Source organism: Argopecten irradians, chromosome 12, assembly GCF_041381155.1.
Source record: "Argopecten irradians isolate NY chromosome 12, Ai_NY, whole genome shotgun sequence".
NCBI classification, from domain to species: Eukaryota; Metazoa; Mollusca; class Bivalvia; order Pectinida; family Pectinidae; genus Argopecten; species Argopecten irradians.
The window spans coordinates 16,747,572-16,763,348 of NC_091145.1; the positions used below are offsets into that span (position 1 = coordinate 16,747,572).

General features: G+C 33.9%; 2 protein-coding genes across 2 annotated transcripts; one reads left to right on the forward strand and one right to left on the reverse strand.

The window, feature by feature from the left end:
- Positions 1–632: 632 nt before the first annotated feature.
- Positions 633–6,260, reverse strand: LOC138336171 (uncharacterized). The gene is made up of 5 exons (XM_069285512.1): positions 6,231–6,260; positions 4,169–4,501; positions 3,411–3,581; positions 1,607–1,694; positions 633–1,014 (listed from the first exon to the last, which is right to left on the reverse strand). Exons 2-5 carry the CDS (start codon positions 4,497–4,499, stop codon positions 732–734), a joined length of 873 nt encoding a protein of 290 aa, XP_069141613.1. The 5' UTR covers positions 4,500–4,501; positions 6,231–6,260; the 3' UTR covers positions 633–731.
- Positions 6,261–7,916: 1,656 nt separating this feature from the next.
- On the forward strand, positions 7,917–15,607 carry LOC138336170 (toll-like receptor 4). The gene is made up of 2 exons (XM_069285511.1): positions 7,917–7,969; positions 10,094–15,607. The coding sequence occupies exons 1-2, from the start codon at positions 7,959–7,961 to the stop codon at positions 12,678–12,680; spliced, it is 2,598 nt and encodes an 865-aa protein (XP_069141612.1). The 5' UTR covers positions 7,917–7,958; the 3' UTR covers positions 12,681–15,607.
- The last annotated feature ends 170 nt before the right edge of the window (positions 15,608–15,777 follow it).

The following is a 15,777-nucleotide window of genomic DNA, read 5'->3' on the forward strand; positions in this document are numbered from 1 at the left end:
GTAGGCTGAGCGGTTACGTTTAGTTTGGTTTATAATGTTTAGCATCCTAAACAGCTAGAATCAGTATCGCCCTCTAGTTTTTTTATGTTATTCATTGAACATAACACACAGCACATCATGTATGACAGGTTCTTCTTGGAATACATTAATGTCCCATGACATTTGAGGACGTGGTCTTTATTGAATGTCTGTACACAGATGATTTGTAGATGTCCACTGATCAGTGTCGGGTTTTGTAAGGTATCTCAAAGTCGAGAGAAGTCTCGAACAATGTGCTATATCGGAAATACATTTTGTACAAGGAATGAGGAAGTCTCGGTCCCAAAACAAATCTGTGCGATCGGTTTGGTATGATTGGTTTTACGTCCTATTACCAGCCAGGGTCATTTAAGGACGTGTCGGAATACCCGGAGAAAGCCGCCGACTAGCGGTCAACACCTGGCATATTACCTGCCATATATGACACTATTATATAAATACCTGTCCCACATGCATGATGGGATTCGAACTCGTGACACAGAATTTAAGGACTTGTGGTACTATGTCGGAAAACCTTAACCACTCAGCACCACGGCACAATGATTCCTAAAAGAGTGGATATTAGATATTAGATTAGTCGCTTATTTCAAGAACTTTGAAATTCAGTCGACCCCAGACCAGAAGTACCTGGCAACTGCCGCCTTGTGGGATTCGGCAACGCGGTCCTCGTATCCTTGTACAAGCGGGTAGTATCATTGCTGGTTCACATACTCTTGTTCCTTGTTGGACACCTTTTCCTGATAGGTCCAGTTCCAGTGTGTCTGTTTGTTGACACTGTTGGCACTTGATGGCGGTGAGTTGGCGTTATACTGGCTGTACTGGCGCTGAAGAATCGGATGTGGAATGGTCGGTAAGACTCTGTCGTCTGAGATACTAGCCAGACGCGTGGAACAGCTCTCCCTATTCCAGACGGCTGCTCTGGGTGGTATCTCTTCGTAAATGTCACTATAGGTCTTATCTGGCTGTTGTTTTTTCCTAAAAAATTGATTTGTGGACTGTGGCTCATGATAGTTAACGTACACATTTTAGCTCATGATAGTTAACGTACACATTTTAGCTGAAATCCTATTTAAGCTCTTTTCGCGCTAGAAATTATTATTTCACTAGTCACATGTTTGCTATTCTCTGACGCAGTAATAATCGGGCTTACTTGTTCAACATTAGTGTTGTGCTAACATTTTATTGTGCCAAAATAAATGCGTTTACAGTAAATATTACAGAGTTGGCTCTCCTTACGGTTAGGTATCTATTGTTACATTATTACTTTGTGAACGCAATTTCACGCCATTTTCTCCGAAATGTATAACGTTACGATCGCAAACACATGACGTCACAATCAATACCTACCAACAAGGACAGATAACTCTGTATTATGCAAATACAGAATAACAAGTATTGAACATGAATGGTAATTAACCCCCAAGAACAAGATATTATATCACTGCAATCAATAAACCGGGATAGGTGATGAGTCTTTTACTTAGGGAAAGGCAAGTAAAGGATAAACGAAATGTTTTAACAGGAAAGGTAAACTATAAACCAAGATTTCTTCTCATAAAACACTCACCTTCTGGACATGATATACAGCAAAGTGATAACAGTAGAATAGATTATCAAAATTGATAGCACGGTTGTCATGACAATAGTTCCAGGACCTGAAATATATGTACAAAATAATATTTACATCGTTTAATAGAAGGCTATATATTAATGAGTAATTAAAAAAAGTAATACGTTATTATATGTTGGTGTACTTTAAACCACATTATTTTCACGTATATATAATATTTTAGTGTTATCAATATTTTCAACGTATTCGCGAATAATGAATTCGGGATCTAGGGCTCTTACTGACAATCGTTTATTCATCTATACGTTTATACTATTATTCGCGTAACAATGAATTTACGTTCTTGAAAAGTCTCCGAAATTACACAAAAGTTTTGTCTCCCAAAAATTAAGTGATTTACAGTATTTTTCTTGGAATCATTTTTGTTATCATAATGTGTAAATGTAAGTATTATCATAATATAATGAAACCAAGTACGGAGAACCACTAAAGGCTAACAAACATAACACATTGTCAACAATATACTTTTTGAGTTACCGTAATACAACCATCCTATGAAACACATCATGTGAGCAAAAAATGGATTTTGTTATAGTATTGCCATCACGGGAAACTGTGATAAAAACAGCAAATGTTGGCTTTGTTATAGTATATTGTTAGTATGAGAAGCTATCATACAAATGTAAAATACGAGGAAAGTATATCACCTTTCACCACGTGAAACTTATAATACCTAACGTATCTCGTATTCATACTCGCTATCATAGAGCACACGTTTACCCCACCTATAACTCTCTACCCATAAAATACCTATCTAACGTCACGCCTGGTACATTGTATATCTCCTATAGATTTACCCATAAATATACTCCTCTAAACTCTATGTGTATCTGTTATTGATCATTAAATACTGGAAATACCACCCTGTCTCCTCATCTGCCCTATATATATTTCCTATGTCTCCTCCTATGAAATTCTCCTATATCATATAATCTCCTTATCTACTTCCACTCGTGTATATGTCTATATAAGCCAATATCACATAATTGACACATGCTTTAATTAAAAAAGCATCTTATTTTTTATGGTTTAAAGTTATATGTGCAATAATTTTCATACGAATCAAGAAGAACTTGTAATATTTTATTCAACGCCAAAAATTACCACCATTTTCAGAAATTCAATACTTCAAGTACGCATTGGTTTTAATTTCAAAAGTACAAATAGGAGATGAAAATATTTTGGCAGTACTGCCAAAAATCATTACATTTACATCTACAGTGCAGTAAAATGACTACATACAGTCCGACTTCATTTCACATTTTTTACAGTGTTATCATTAATTGCAAACTAGTCATTTCTGCGTTTCTATCTAAACAAACATATGGCATGAACAACAATAGCTGTGTTGTAACTGATGTTTGTAAGTCCGACTTCATTTCACATTTTTTACAGTGTTATCATTAATTGCAAACTAGTCATTTCTGCGTTTCTATCTAAACAAACATATGGCATGAACAACAATAGCTGTGTTGTAACTGATGTTTGTAAGGCATTGGTTTCCATGCCTCAGTTCACCAAACCTGATGTTTTTCTATAGATTAGTGCAGAAAAATCAGCATGTCAAAATTTTCACCCACTTAATAAATATAATTAATTCAAAATAGACGAACATTTGTCCTATTACTTATTATAGCTTCATAGTAAGTATAATGAAGCATTCAGGTAATTTGTTAAGTTTGCATACACTATTATAATGATCCATGCATATATGGCAAGAGTCTCTAAAAGAAATCCATACCTGTAAGAGATGGCAATGAAATTGAATCAGGAGTCTCCACATGTGACGATTGGTTCCCTCCAGTAAAAGCATTAAAATCTGTAGTAACGGGAATCGTGCTGGTTGTTATGGAAACGGTACTAGTTGTCTTGGCATTTTCACAAATCAGAGACATGGAGGCAGCTTTCCCTTCTATAACAGAATGTGTATAAAAATGGCATAACAGTAAATGGCGCATTTTGACAATGCTAGCTAGTTGTACATTCGTATATACATTGAGCAGATTTCCAGTAATACAACGAACCTATGCCAAGGAGATCTAACAAATGTATCTACTAAAATATTGGGATTTCTTAGTATCATATACCTACAACATTATATACTGGACAAGATAATCAGAACCATCTAGGCTAATGTACAATGATGATTGAATACAATATAGGAGATACGTTGGTTATTATAAGTTCACATGGTGAAATAAAACGTGATATACTTTCCTCGTATTTTATGACAGCTTCTCGTACTAGCAAAATGCTGTTGTTACGTTAATGCATAATTTTGAAACGAACTGGTGAATTAAAATTATTGACATTGATGATGCTTCCTTAAGAATCCAAAAGTTTTCTTAACTATGCTCCCTAGAATTAATCTAATCGTGACAGTTTGTAAAAACTATGTGATACTGGAAGCTTTTGTACGAAGGATTGTAACTAGATATCAATACATTTGATTATCCACTTAATACCCTAAGCTTCACAGAGACGACTACTTAGACGTACCTAAGTCTAGACGGTAACAGTATGAGGTGTCATATGGCTCGTGTACACGCTTCAGTGTAATGCTGATTGTGTTTCCAGCGGCTAGTCCGGGAAGGTTAGTGGCTCCAAGACAGGGGATGATCCGATTTTCACCCCGGGGGAGGTACCGCTGTATGTGGACCTCGGACCCACACCCCAGGTATCCCGGGGTGGACACAGGGTTGAATAAAAGTTTGGTCCCCTGGTAGATCAGCACGGTACATTCACACTGGTCGACTGAGATGGACTGAGCCGGGTAAAAGTCTAACATTATACTAGAAGCTGTTATACTTCTGGTCTTACAGATCTCCATGACTGTAAAAAGACACGTTAAGATGTACAAGTTTTACAAATATCAATAACTGTAAAAAGACACGTTAAGATGTACAAGTTTTACAAATATCTGTAACTGTAGATAGATACGTTAAGATGCTCAAGTTTTACAAATATCTGTAACTGTAGATAGATACGTTAAGATGTTCAAGTTTTACAAATATCTGTAACTGTAGATAGATACGTTAAGATGCCCAAGTTTTACAAATATCTGTAACTGTAGATAGATACGTTAAGATGCCCAAGTTTTACAAATATCTGTAACTGTAGATAGATACGTTAAGATGCTCAAGTTTTACAAATATCTGTAACTGTAGATAGATACGTTAAGATGTTCAAGTTTTACAAATATCTGTAACTGTAGATAGATACGTTAAGATGCCCAAGTTTTACAAATATCTGTAACTGTAGATAGATACATTAAGATGCCCAAGTTTTACAAATATCTGTAACTGTAGATAGATACATTAAGATGCCCAAGTTTTACAAATATCTGTAACTGTAGATAGATACGTTAAGATGCCCAAGTTTTACAAATATCTGTAACTGTAGATAGATACGTTAAGATGCCCAAGTTTTACAAATATCTGTAACTGTAGATAGATACGTTAAGATGTCCAAGTTTTACAAATATCTGTAACTGTAGATAGATACGTTAAGATGTTCAAGTTTTACAAATATCTGTAACTGTAGATAGATACGTTAAGATGCTCAAGTTTTACAAATATCTGTAACTGTAGATAGATACGTTAAGATGTTCAAGTTTTACAAATATCTGTAACTGTAGATAGATACGTTAAGATGTTCAAGTTTTACAAATATCTGTAACTGTAGATAGATACGTTAAGATGTTCAAGTTTTACAAATATCTGTAACTGTAGATAGATACGTTAAGATGTTCAAGTTTTACAAATATCTGTAACTGTAGATAGATACGTTAAGATGTTCAAGTTTTACAAATATCTGTAACTGTAGATAGATACGTTAAGATGCTCAAGTTTTACAAATATCTGTAACTGTAGATAGATACGTTAAGATATACAAGTTTTACAAATATCTGTAACTGTAGATAGATACGTTAAGATGTCCAAGTTTTACAAATATCTGTAACTGTAGATAGATACGTTAAGATATACAAGTTTTACAAATATCTGTAACTGTAGATAGATACGTTAAGATGCTCAAGTTTTACAAATAACAATAACCGTATATAGTACAAGTTTTACAAATATCCGTAATTGTAAATAGACACGTGTTAATATGTACTTATAAGTTTTGCAAATATTTATACAAACTTGATAATGTTTGATAAAAGTAAGTGTAGTTACGATTTTGGACATTGTCCACTAAGTAATAAATTAAACACGTTTTTTTGAAAATGTTACTTTAAAACATATCATACAATATTATGATAAACGCTGAATCAATATAATTTTGTGAGAATGATTATATTAAGTTAACGTAAGTATTGATGAACAAGAATAACTGAATGATAAAGATCTAATGCATTTATGAATACCGCTATAGTAACAACAAAATAAAAAAAGATAACCAGAGATAAATATCTGCATGGAAGCTATCCAAGAATGATGAAATATGGAAACCATTCCGTAAATAGTTGCGTGGCAAATCAGATGGCTTTCCATGACAGTGACAAAGATAGGAGAGAGGTCAGCAAAACCATGGGGAAATATTTAGACTGAATACTTACTATTTGGTCCTGCTTGAGGACACCCACCACCTGGAATAAATTGTTCTATGATATTAAATGTTCAAGCTCATCAGGAAAAATCTGTATGGAATCATGCAATTTTAAACAGCGATAAAATATATACCTAGTTATTATAAATAAGTTTAGTGCATAAAGGGATGTTTTGCATTTGAATATGCTAAAATGAAAAGAAATATAACAAAAGTTAGAAGATTATTCATAAGAAAGCATATCACCATACACGCGAAACTATCTGAATCACTGGATATGTCAACACGAGTCAATAATCTGCAAGGGAATACAATGGGGCACATTTTGTACTCAGTTCCCAAACTCTTTATACAATTCGTGTATTATTCCTCAGAAAACAGATCTTAATGTTGACTTACATTTTCCATCGTTCATGACAAAACAAAATGAGTGGTAATATTTAAATAAAAAGACATTACTATGCAGTTACTTTACTTGCAGTTGATCATGGAACATATCGGTCAGGAAAACATATTTTACTACAAGCACATCGCAGACAATCTCAAACACAAACAAAATACTGAGGTTATGTATCAAAATATCAAAACAAAATATTTGTTTACTACATACCTGTAACATTGTTAAAAAAGTCCAGCACCAAAAAAGTCTGCAACACAAACATAAATGTTGTTTTCTCAAACATGATTTGTAGATCAAAATTGTAACATTTTCCCAGAATTTTCATCTCGTGATATGGTTTATCGTTGGTCACTACATCTGACCGTGTTTGCTGCTAATGATCCTACCTGATCTACCTGAATATATCAAACGATTCTAATGCATGATAAGGTCACACCTGTATTGATTATTTTATCCATCAACCCCCATGTATCACAATCACCATGGAAACGAATTGCAATTCACATTTATTTCCGAAAGACGATACGTAGCTGTTATCGGATGCGACATCGACATTAATACATATCAGAAAGATGAGTATTATTTCTTTCTCCCTGAATACGAATAATAATGCCTGTTAGCGAATCAGGTCATCGGAATTAGCAAACGTGACTAAGGAAGATTTCATTTTATCGCGGTATTAATAGTTAGTCCATCAATAAGGTCAGAGAATTAATATCGGTGAAGACCAGGGTGAATATTTTATTGTGGATTCATGATTTAGAATGTTGTTTATAAGTTATAATAAGGTAATGTGTCGACTAGAACTTCACTTAAAATCTGAGATACGATAACACGTAAAATGTCAGTAATGAATTTAAATGTTTTTGTTTTCCTTTAAATCAGGGAAAATCGGGCTAATGTTTTATCCAAAATTAACCATTTATATAGTATGTGTTCATTATAGGTAAAATTTCTTTACTGTATAATACATTCCCTATCATAGCCAAATCAATTTTCATTTCACTCAGATGCTGTTATTTCGATAACAAATAAATCATTTTTGCACGTGCAATAAGTCACGCTTTGAATAGTTTGAAGAAAAAAAATATAATGCAAGAAACAAGTTTTTTTCGAATATAAATATAAATAAATTAATAATGATAGTATTAAAGGGAATTTGTTATTCTTCCTTAAGATCAACACGGGAGCCACAAAAGAACAATAGATTAATGTCATGGTAACACAAGACTTCCGGGAGCGTTTCTTAATACTTCCTTTCTGTATAAAAGCTACAGGATTGTAGCGAACTGTCTCAGTAATACTACCTGCGCCGTCATCACATAACCTCATGTAGTTATGGACGCTTTGTAAGTATTGTCACATATATTACTTATAATCTTATTCCTATTAAGGTCATTTGGTATCTCAGTCCACACCTGTTGATATGTTTTACATCATGACGAAGAATTGTTTAAACGATTTTTAGTTGTATTATTTGCATACCACATAATATATTTAATTTTAATATAATTTATTTCCGGTTTTCTTATCCAAAGACTTTCGAATTTCGCAATAGGTATAATGTCTCATACTGGTAATTCACTTTGAAAAAATAAAATGGAGTTTTAAAAATTTATCATATACAGGAAAAAGCCACACCCACCGTCAGCAAATTCTTTTTTGAATTGTTTATTTCGGACGGAAGATGAATTTGATCGTCGTTGATTTTAAATGCAACACAAAAACATTTGAGGGATAGTATTTAATATAGCTTTTTATTTCGAAGTACTATCCGATTTATGAACACTTAAAACATTTGATATCACATATCTTTTGTTTACCCTCTTTCGGAGAAAGAAGGAGAAGTTGTCGAAAAATTGGAGCAAAGGTATAGGAGTGTTTTTGTGCTCAGATATTGGTTAATTACATCTGTATCTAATATAATTCATATAGTCTCAGGCGTATATAAAGCAAGTATTATATTTACCGTTTGACTTTTGGGTTTTACTCATTTATTTTCACTATAATTCTTATATATGTATACCAGCATGCACTCTATTTATCTCTCTCCTCTTATCCCCACTAACATCTCGTATATGTATCAACCACCATCTCCCCAAATGTATAGTTATATCAAATCGATTATATTCAATCTATGCTCAACTGTAAGTTGGCATACTGTGTTGACGCCATACTGCTGTGAAATCAGGAAACAATTCAGACGTTTCAAATATCTCCTGCTCGATGAATAATGCGTTGTGACGTTTGTTTGAACTAAACAGGAAGAATACCCGGACTATTCTGGAGGTTAATACAAACGAATAAATTATTTGTCCTTCATGCACCCTAAATTATACAATCAAATCTGCCACAGAGACCACCTCTGTATTAAGACACCTGCTAAATAAGACCATATTCTCAAGGTTCTAAATATTCAATTTCAACATAATTTGACCTGTGTGTAAAGACCACTTGACTTAAGAGATCACTTTTTCCTTGTCCATTGAGTGGACTTATAGACAGGTTTTACTGTATTGTAAATTGAATTGTAAGTTCAATACAACAGTATCGATATCAATGGCAAAAAACAAGACACGTTCTGAAAACCTTCGCCTATGTGTTCATTTAAGAGCAATACGTAGATACAAGAATCCCCCATTCACTTTTATTTATGACACCAGGGAAGTAGAATAGTTGTCTTAACAAATAGGGGCTAGTCATATGACAGTTACAGTTAGGGGTGTTACCAGCGAGTAGATTGGTATGTTAAGAAACGATGTTTTCGTTTCCATCTATCAGGGATGGCTTTATTTAAACGGACAGTCAGATATGCTACATCTTGTATTTCGATATCTATCCAAGGCAACGTTTACACGCCAGCTTTTGTCTCCCTTACATGAACTGTCTAACAGGTAGTGCTTATCACCTTTTTGTAAAAAATTGTTACAAATATATGTGTAACCAATACCGTATTTTATACTCAACTTTACAATTACACCATACAAAAAACAAGACAAAAAAAAAGACAAAAACTTCCTTCATCATTTATAGTAACTTTGACTCTTTTTTCACTGTTTTTGCACCAGTTTTGTTACAAAACTTACGGAAAAGGTGTATTATCAACATGTTATAATTTGTTTCATCCCCCCTAAAACTACATGTTTTTGATGTTCTAATGAAATTATCTGCAAACTTTTGAGCCACTCGCGGACACTTATAGAGGGAAAATGATCAAGTTTAAATTTATTATAAAACAACTACTAGTACTACAAAGAAGGGGCACTTGCGTCGTAACATATCTAAATGGTCCATTTGTCAAAATAACGTGACAAATTCTTTCTATTTTCTATTAAGTTCTCCAGAATATAATCATGCTATCGGATAGTATAAGTTTGTTGATATTGAGTTTTACACAATGTTTGTTCACTTATTACTATTGGTATCATGTAATGAATAAAGTATTTTGTAATTTATCCGTCATTTTGTTTCAGCGCAAACATCTTAATCGGACTTCAAATAACAAGTATTATACTTTCGTCAGGTGTCCAATACTGTCATTCGTCTTTCACAAATTGCACGACTGAGCCCAAATGCATATGCTTTGTTCTACCCGATTCTACATCAAGCAGTCAAAAGGAGAGTTTGGGTGCAGACTGTTCCGGCAAAGACCTCACGAGCATGCCTATCTTCTCACCGGAAGTGACGTGGATTAGTCTTGCCGCCAATCTCATCACTACATTCCCTGGAAAATCAAATATAGGAAGCAATGTTACATTTCTTGACTTATCGAAGAACAAAATTAGAGCATTTGACGAAGACTCGTTAAAGAAACTCTCATATTTAGTCACACTTGATCTGAGAAACAATGACTTAAGTTATCAAGATTCCGTTTTCAAACCTGGGATATTCGCATCTTTAAAAAGCTTGAGATATTTAAATCTGAAACAAAACGCCCATACAACTGATGTCGGATACCCAAAATCTATCGGAGAACTAGAATCTTTAACAAATCTTCAACTGGACGGAATAGATGGTGCCGATTTTCCACGAGAGTATGTTGAAATGAAAAATCTCACAACTTTGGATCTATCTAGTTTAACAGGCGACTGCAAAGTGAAGGCTCTGACCTCAGGCATGTTTTCAGGGGTTACATCTTTACAGTATTTGAACATGTCGTTTTGCAAACTGACCCGGATAGAGCTAGGGTCCCTGAATGTTCTTACCCGACTGCGACATCTCAACGTATCACACAACATCTATCTGACCTTCAATGCCCTGTCAAACATCACTAACAATCTACGGTTCACCGATATTCGTGTTTTAGATGTTTCCAAGATTCACTGTACTTTTGGAATAGGAACGTACATTTTAGTTGACGACATAAAACATGCTAACAACACAAAACTGGAGGAACTATATGTGGACAGTAACAGAATTAGTATGCTGCAGTCGGGTGTTTTCGATAACTTCCCTCCCACTTTACGGTATATATCGACAAAGGACAACCTCTTTACCATGGGCATATATGTTCTACAGCTCAGTGATATGTCTGGTCTTCAGGAGCTCTACCTGACCAATTCATTCACCACACATGATCCGACCGATACCACAAACCGTTTCTGGAGCTGTGGCGACTGGAGATGCCCTGTGAAAGACGAAAATACACGGTCGGTTATCGGCAAGAATTCGGTGGGTCTAGAGCGATATAGTAACACAAAAAAAGGAATGACATTCATTGTCAATCTGCCACCCAACCTTCAGAAACTCTCTATAGCAAATTGCTTTTATCGCTATGTGATATACAAGCTACAATTTGCCGAGAACAACTTAACGCATCTGTATGCACAAAAGAATATGTTCGTCGAATGGAGAGGGCCTATATACAACCTTACAAAGCTGGAATACGCTGATTTGTCGAACAATTTTTGTTCGTATGTTGCAGAAGATTTTTTCCGATATCTTACTTCTTTGAAGACGTTAAAAATTGGAACGAATCTTCTTGGTTTTATGATAAAATATGATACCCAAGGCAAAACATTCGAAAGCAACACATTGATACAGGTGCTGGATTTATCTAGCAACAGAATCGACATGCTACCAGAAAAAATGTTCCATACCTTGAGCAACATGCAGTATTTAAATTTAAGCTTCAATTTGTTGACATCATGGGATGTAGCCATAAGTCACATGGCAAATCTAACGTATCTAGATCTGTCTCACAACCAGCTTTCGGAGTTGACCAGTCAAAACAGGCGACATATCGATGCAATAGCAAAAACAGCGAACCTTACGATAGACTTAAGCAATAACAGACTAATGTGCTCTTGCCTAACTCTTTTCTCCATTCGCTGGATGATCTCGAATCAGAAGATGTTCAAAGGGTTCCATACATACAGCTGTAGCTTAAACAATTATACTCGCGTCTCTTTTTCAAACATAGATACTGTTCTTCAACAACTTGAGAAAGATTGTACAAACTACATCGGTCTGATCGCTAGTCTTGTTTCGGCTATTGTATTTTGTATCGCGATTTCTGTGAGTGGGATTCTGTACCGATACAGATGGAAACTTCGCTATCTATACTACCTGACCAAAAACAGATATCGAGGTTACGCGAGAGTGCGAGATGACCAAGACCACGACTTCCAATACGACGCCTTTATTTCGTATGCCGAAGAGGAATACGATTTCGTTAGTGTCGACCTTGTTGAAAATCTGGAGACTGAACGCAATTTCAAATTATGTATACATGGACGAGATTTTGTTCCTGGAATGGACATTGCTGCTAACATCACTAAAGCTGTAAATTCTAGCCGTAAAACCATCGTGATTATGAGTGCAAACTTCCTTAAGTCGAACTGGTGTATGTATGAGTTAAACATGGCGCGGATGGAGAGCACTTATTCTCGGGCAGGAGCCAGCGTTCTATTTCTGGTCATGTATAGTCCTGTAGCAGATAGAACTCTGCCGCTTCATGTGATGGAAATCATTCAGTCTAATTCATATATAGAGTACCCGAACGATCCGCAAGGCAATCTTGTATTCTGGGATAGAATAGCAGAGGCCATTGCCATATAAGGCTTCATGTTTGCACTGCAAATATATTAGCATGACTATGATTTTATGTTGATAGGGTTTTGTTTTTAACTCGTCTTCGACGATAGTCGAGGAAAGCGGGACCGAGGTGTTTTACAGCGGCGGCTACGGTTAAAATTGGGAAAGTCAGTTACTCTTTGCATCAGTAGGAAAACATTGGCAAAGATTGAGAAAAATATCTAAAGCGGTATTTTGGTGTTCAAACATTGATTTCCATGAGCTGAAGATTGTGCTATCAACTCATAACGTAATAACTTTACCTATGATTGAGTTTGATCAATTATTACTTTACACCCTATATCATAATTACATTGTATTTGTATTTACTTTCTTTCTGCTTAGATGTTCAATTTCAATATTTTACAGCTTAGTCGCTCAATTTCAACTTTATTTTCATCATGACTGACAGGTTTCAAAGTCGTCAAAATCAATGCAATCTCTCCAAATGGAAGTACTTAAAAATGTAGTTTGAATTTGTCATAACATCGTAGTGTGTTATATATACTTTTTAACATTGTCACTGTCGCCTTATATTATATAATTATATCACGCCTCAATCACGTTTCAAACATCCTGTTGAGTACGTATATTTCATGTCATCATACAATGTGTGTGGTAGATAATATGAATGATGTTATAAATTTATATGTGCCGTAACTGAGCAAAAAAATTGGACATGTTATTTTTACTTCTGTAATATATTTAATTATTATAATTTTTGATGAATAAGCTGTGAAAATCATTGGAATAGACAGACAGATATGTTTGATGCCTTATAAACCAAACTGAATTAATGCACTGTGAAAATCTTGGTTTTTATGTCTTTTATATGTTTAGATAGAAACATACCTGCAATAAATCACTTTATAATTAAAAATGTGAAATGAAATTGTAAACCACAATTTTGCTTTGTCTGACCGTATGTATCATTTCACTGCACTGTAAATGTAAATACAAATGATTTTGACAGTACAATGTACTGCCAAAATAATTTGTACTGCCAAAATAATTTTCACATCTTATATTGTATTTGTAAAGTTAAAACCTATGTATTGTAAGTACTGTAATTCTCAAAATGTTGGTAATGTTTTGATGGCAAATAAAATGAAAGCTCTTCATGATTCGTTACTTTGAAAAGTACGGCACATATAACTTTAATGTTTTCATGGCGTTATCTACATATCTTTATTTTGTGCATTTACATGTTTTATACATTGATTACATCAATCAATGATCGATCGTTTGTCTATATTTTGCTATGTATTTCCTATGTATTTCCGACTGTGGATCTTATGTCTTGTAAAAATTAAAATGCATATTGATATGATGCTACACCGCCGATGAATGGTAATTTTATCTATCAAAACAGGAGCAGATGGATTACTCTTTTTTCGGTTACAAAAAGTACTTACTTTACAATATGACCATCATTGTGAAATTTGAGGTTTTTATATTACCTTGATATAAAAGAATTTAAAATAATGTATTCTATCCCGAAAAAAACGTCACTTTACGACATGTATTTTAGCGCCATCAAATTTTGTGGCAAATGCGCAAACAATATGTAAGATGATATTTCGTCAGTGCATATTGAAGAGTTAGCTTGCAGGTAGGTATCCATTGTGACGTCATCATTTTGTGAGGGCAATTTACGTCGTTTTCCTCGAAAAATGTTACATTACGCTCGCAAACACATGACGTCATAAACAATACATACCCGCAAGGGCGGATAACTTATACGGAATACCATTTTACAAAATTTTGTACTATTATGTGTTAGTGCTTCAAAACAGCTCGAAAAACGCTAAAATAATACTACCGCTAAATCAATAACGTTTACAGTAATTTGTTGATATATCTCCTGTGGTAGCAGTTCGTTCTATGTGTAAATAAAAGTTTATTCTCAATTTAATATTTGATATTTGATATGATCATCGTTTAAATATTTCCCGCGATCAAATGTTTCCTTCTTAAAATGTATCTCAAATTCAACTTTCGGCTTATTTTATAGATTTAATCTATTTTGATACCTGTATTTGTATTTCGCAGTATTTCCGTGTAACAAGGAGGTTTTCGAGAATAATTAACTTCATATATTAGAGCACAAAAATGTGTATGCAACTAAAAGGTACAAAAACATGACTGACAAATCAATAAGATCAAAGTGTTCTATCACAGCCGAAACTTTAATAACTATTTCCTTGTAAATATATCCCAGGTGGTTCAATAATGTGATCGACTAAGATTTCAACTTTATTTACCTGGAACAGTTATCGGAACATTTACTTTTCTCGAACGCAAGGTTCTTTTGTTATTCTCGTTACATACCGCACAGTCTGTTATTTACGTGGGTCATTTTTTCGCGATTTTAGCTATAGTCAAGACATTAAATTGTAACAGTAATTTGATTTCGCAAATTGGCAATAAAGCATATACATGTATAACTCATTCATTTTACAATATTTCGAAGATTATTTTTTGGCGATCTTTGCTATAATAACCAAGAATATAAAATTTTAACAGTATCTTAACTTCGTGGTTTGGCAATAAAGCACATATAATTCATTCATTTCACAATATTTCACGGATCATGCTTTCGCAACAATAATACTGTTCACATGAGTGGTAGTTTTTTTCGACTAATATATCTTCAATTTTTATACATATTTATATTTTGTTTTAATTTGAATATTTTCAAAAATATTCATGTAATATATTTCTATTTCAGATATATACAAAATTATCATAAATATATTATACACACTCGTGATTTTTGTTTTCTGTTTTGTTTTTATTATTTTTAGGAGGATTTTAGGGGTTTCAAAGGCTATAATAAATAATTAAACTATTCTCAATGTGTTGCTTTCACTTGACTTCGGATTATCATGTCTGTAACGTGATAAGTAAATATAATAAAAAAATAATACTGCAAGTCAACTCATTCGCTTTGACTTTATTTAGTGTTTTCGTAACTCAAACTTTTTACTATTTTCTCAAAAATGTCATCTGATTCGTACTTATTTCACAAGAACTGTGGTTATTGGCATTTGTTTCTTTGTATGGTGACATTTAAGTATTC

Bases quoted from the DNA above. Each gene is read 5' to 3' on its own strand.
- LOC138336171 (XM_069285512.1), bottom strand. From the start codon at position 4,499: ATGGAGATCTGTAAGACCAGAAGTATAACAGCTTCTAGTATAATGTTA. The intron at 3,582-4,168 runs GTACGTCTAAGT...ATTCTGTTATAG, and splicing joins CTGTTACCGTCTAGACTTAG to AAGGGAAAGCTGCCTCCATG. The intron at 1,015-1,606 runs GTGAGTGTTTTA...TCAATTTTTTAG, and splicing joins CTGTATATCATGTCCAGAAG to GAAAAAACAACAGCCAGATA.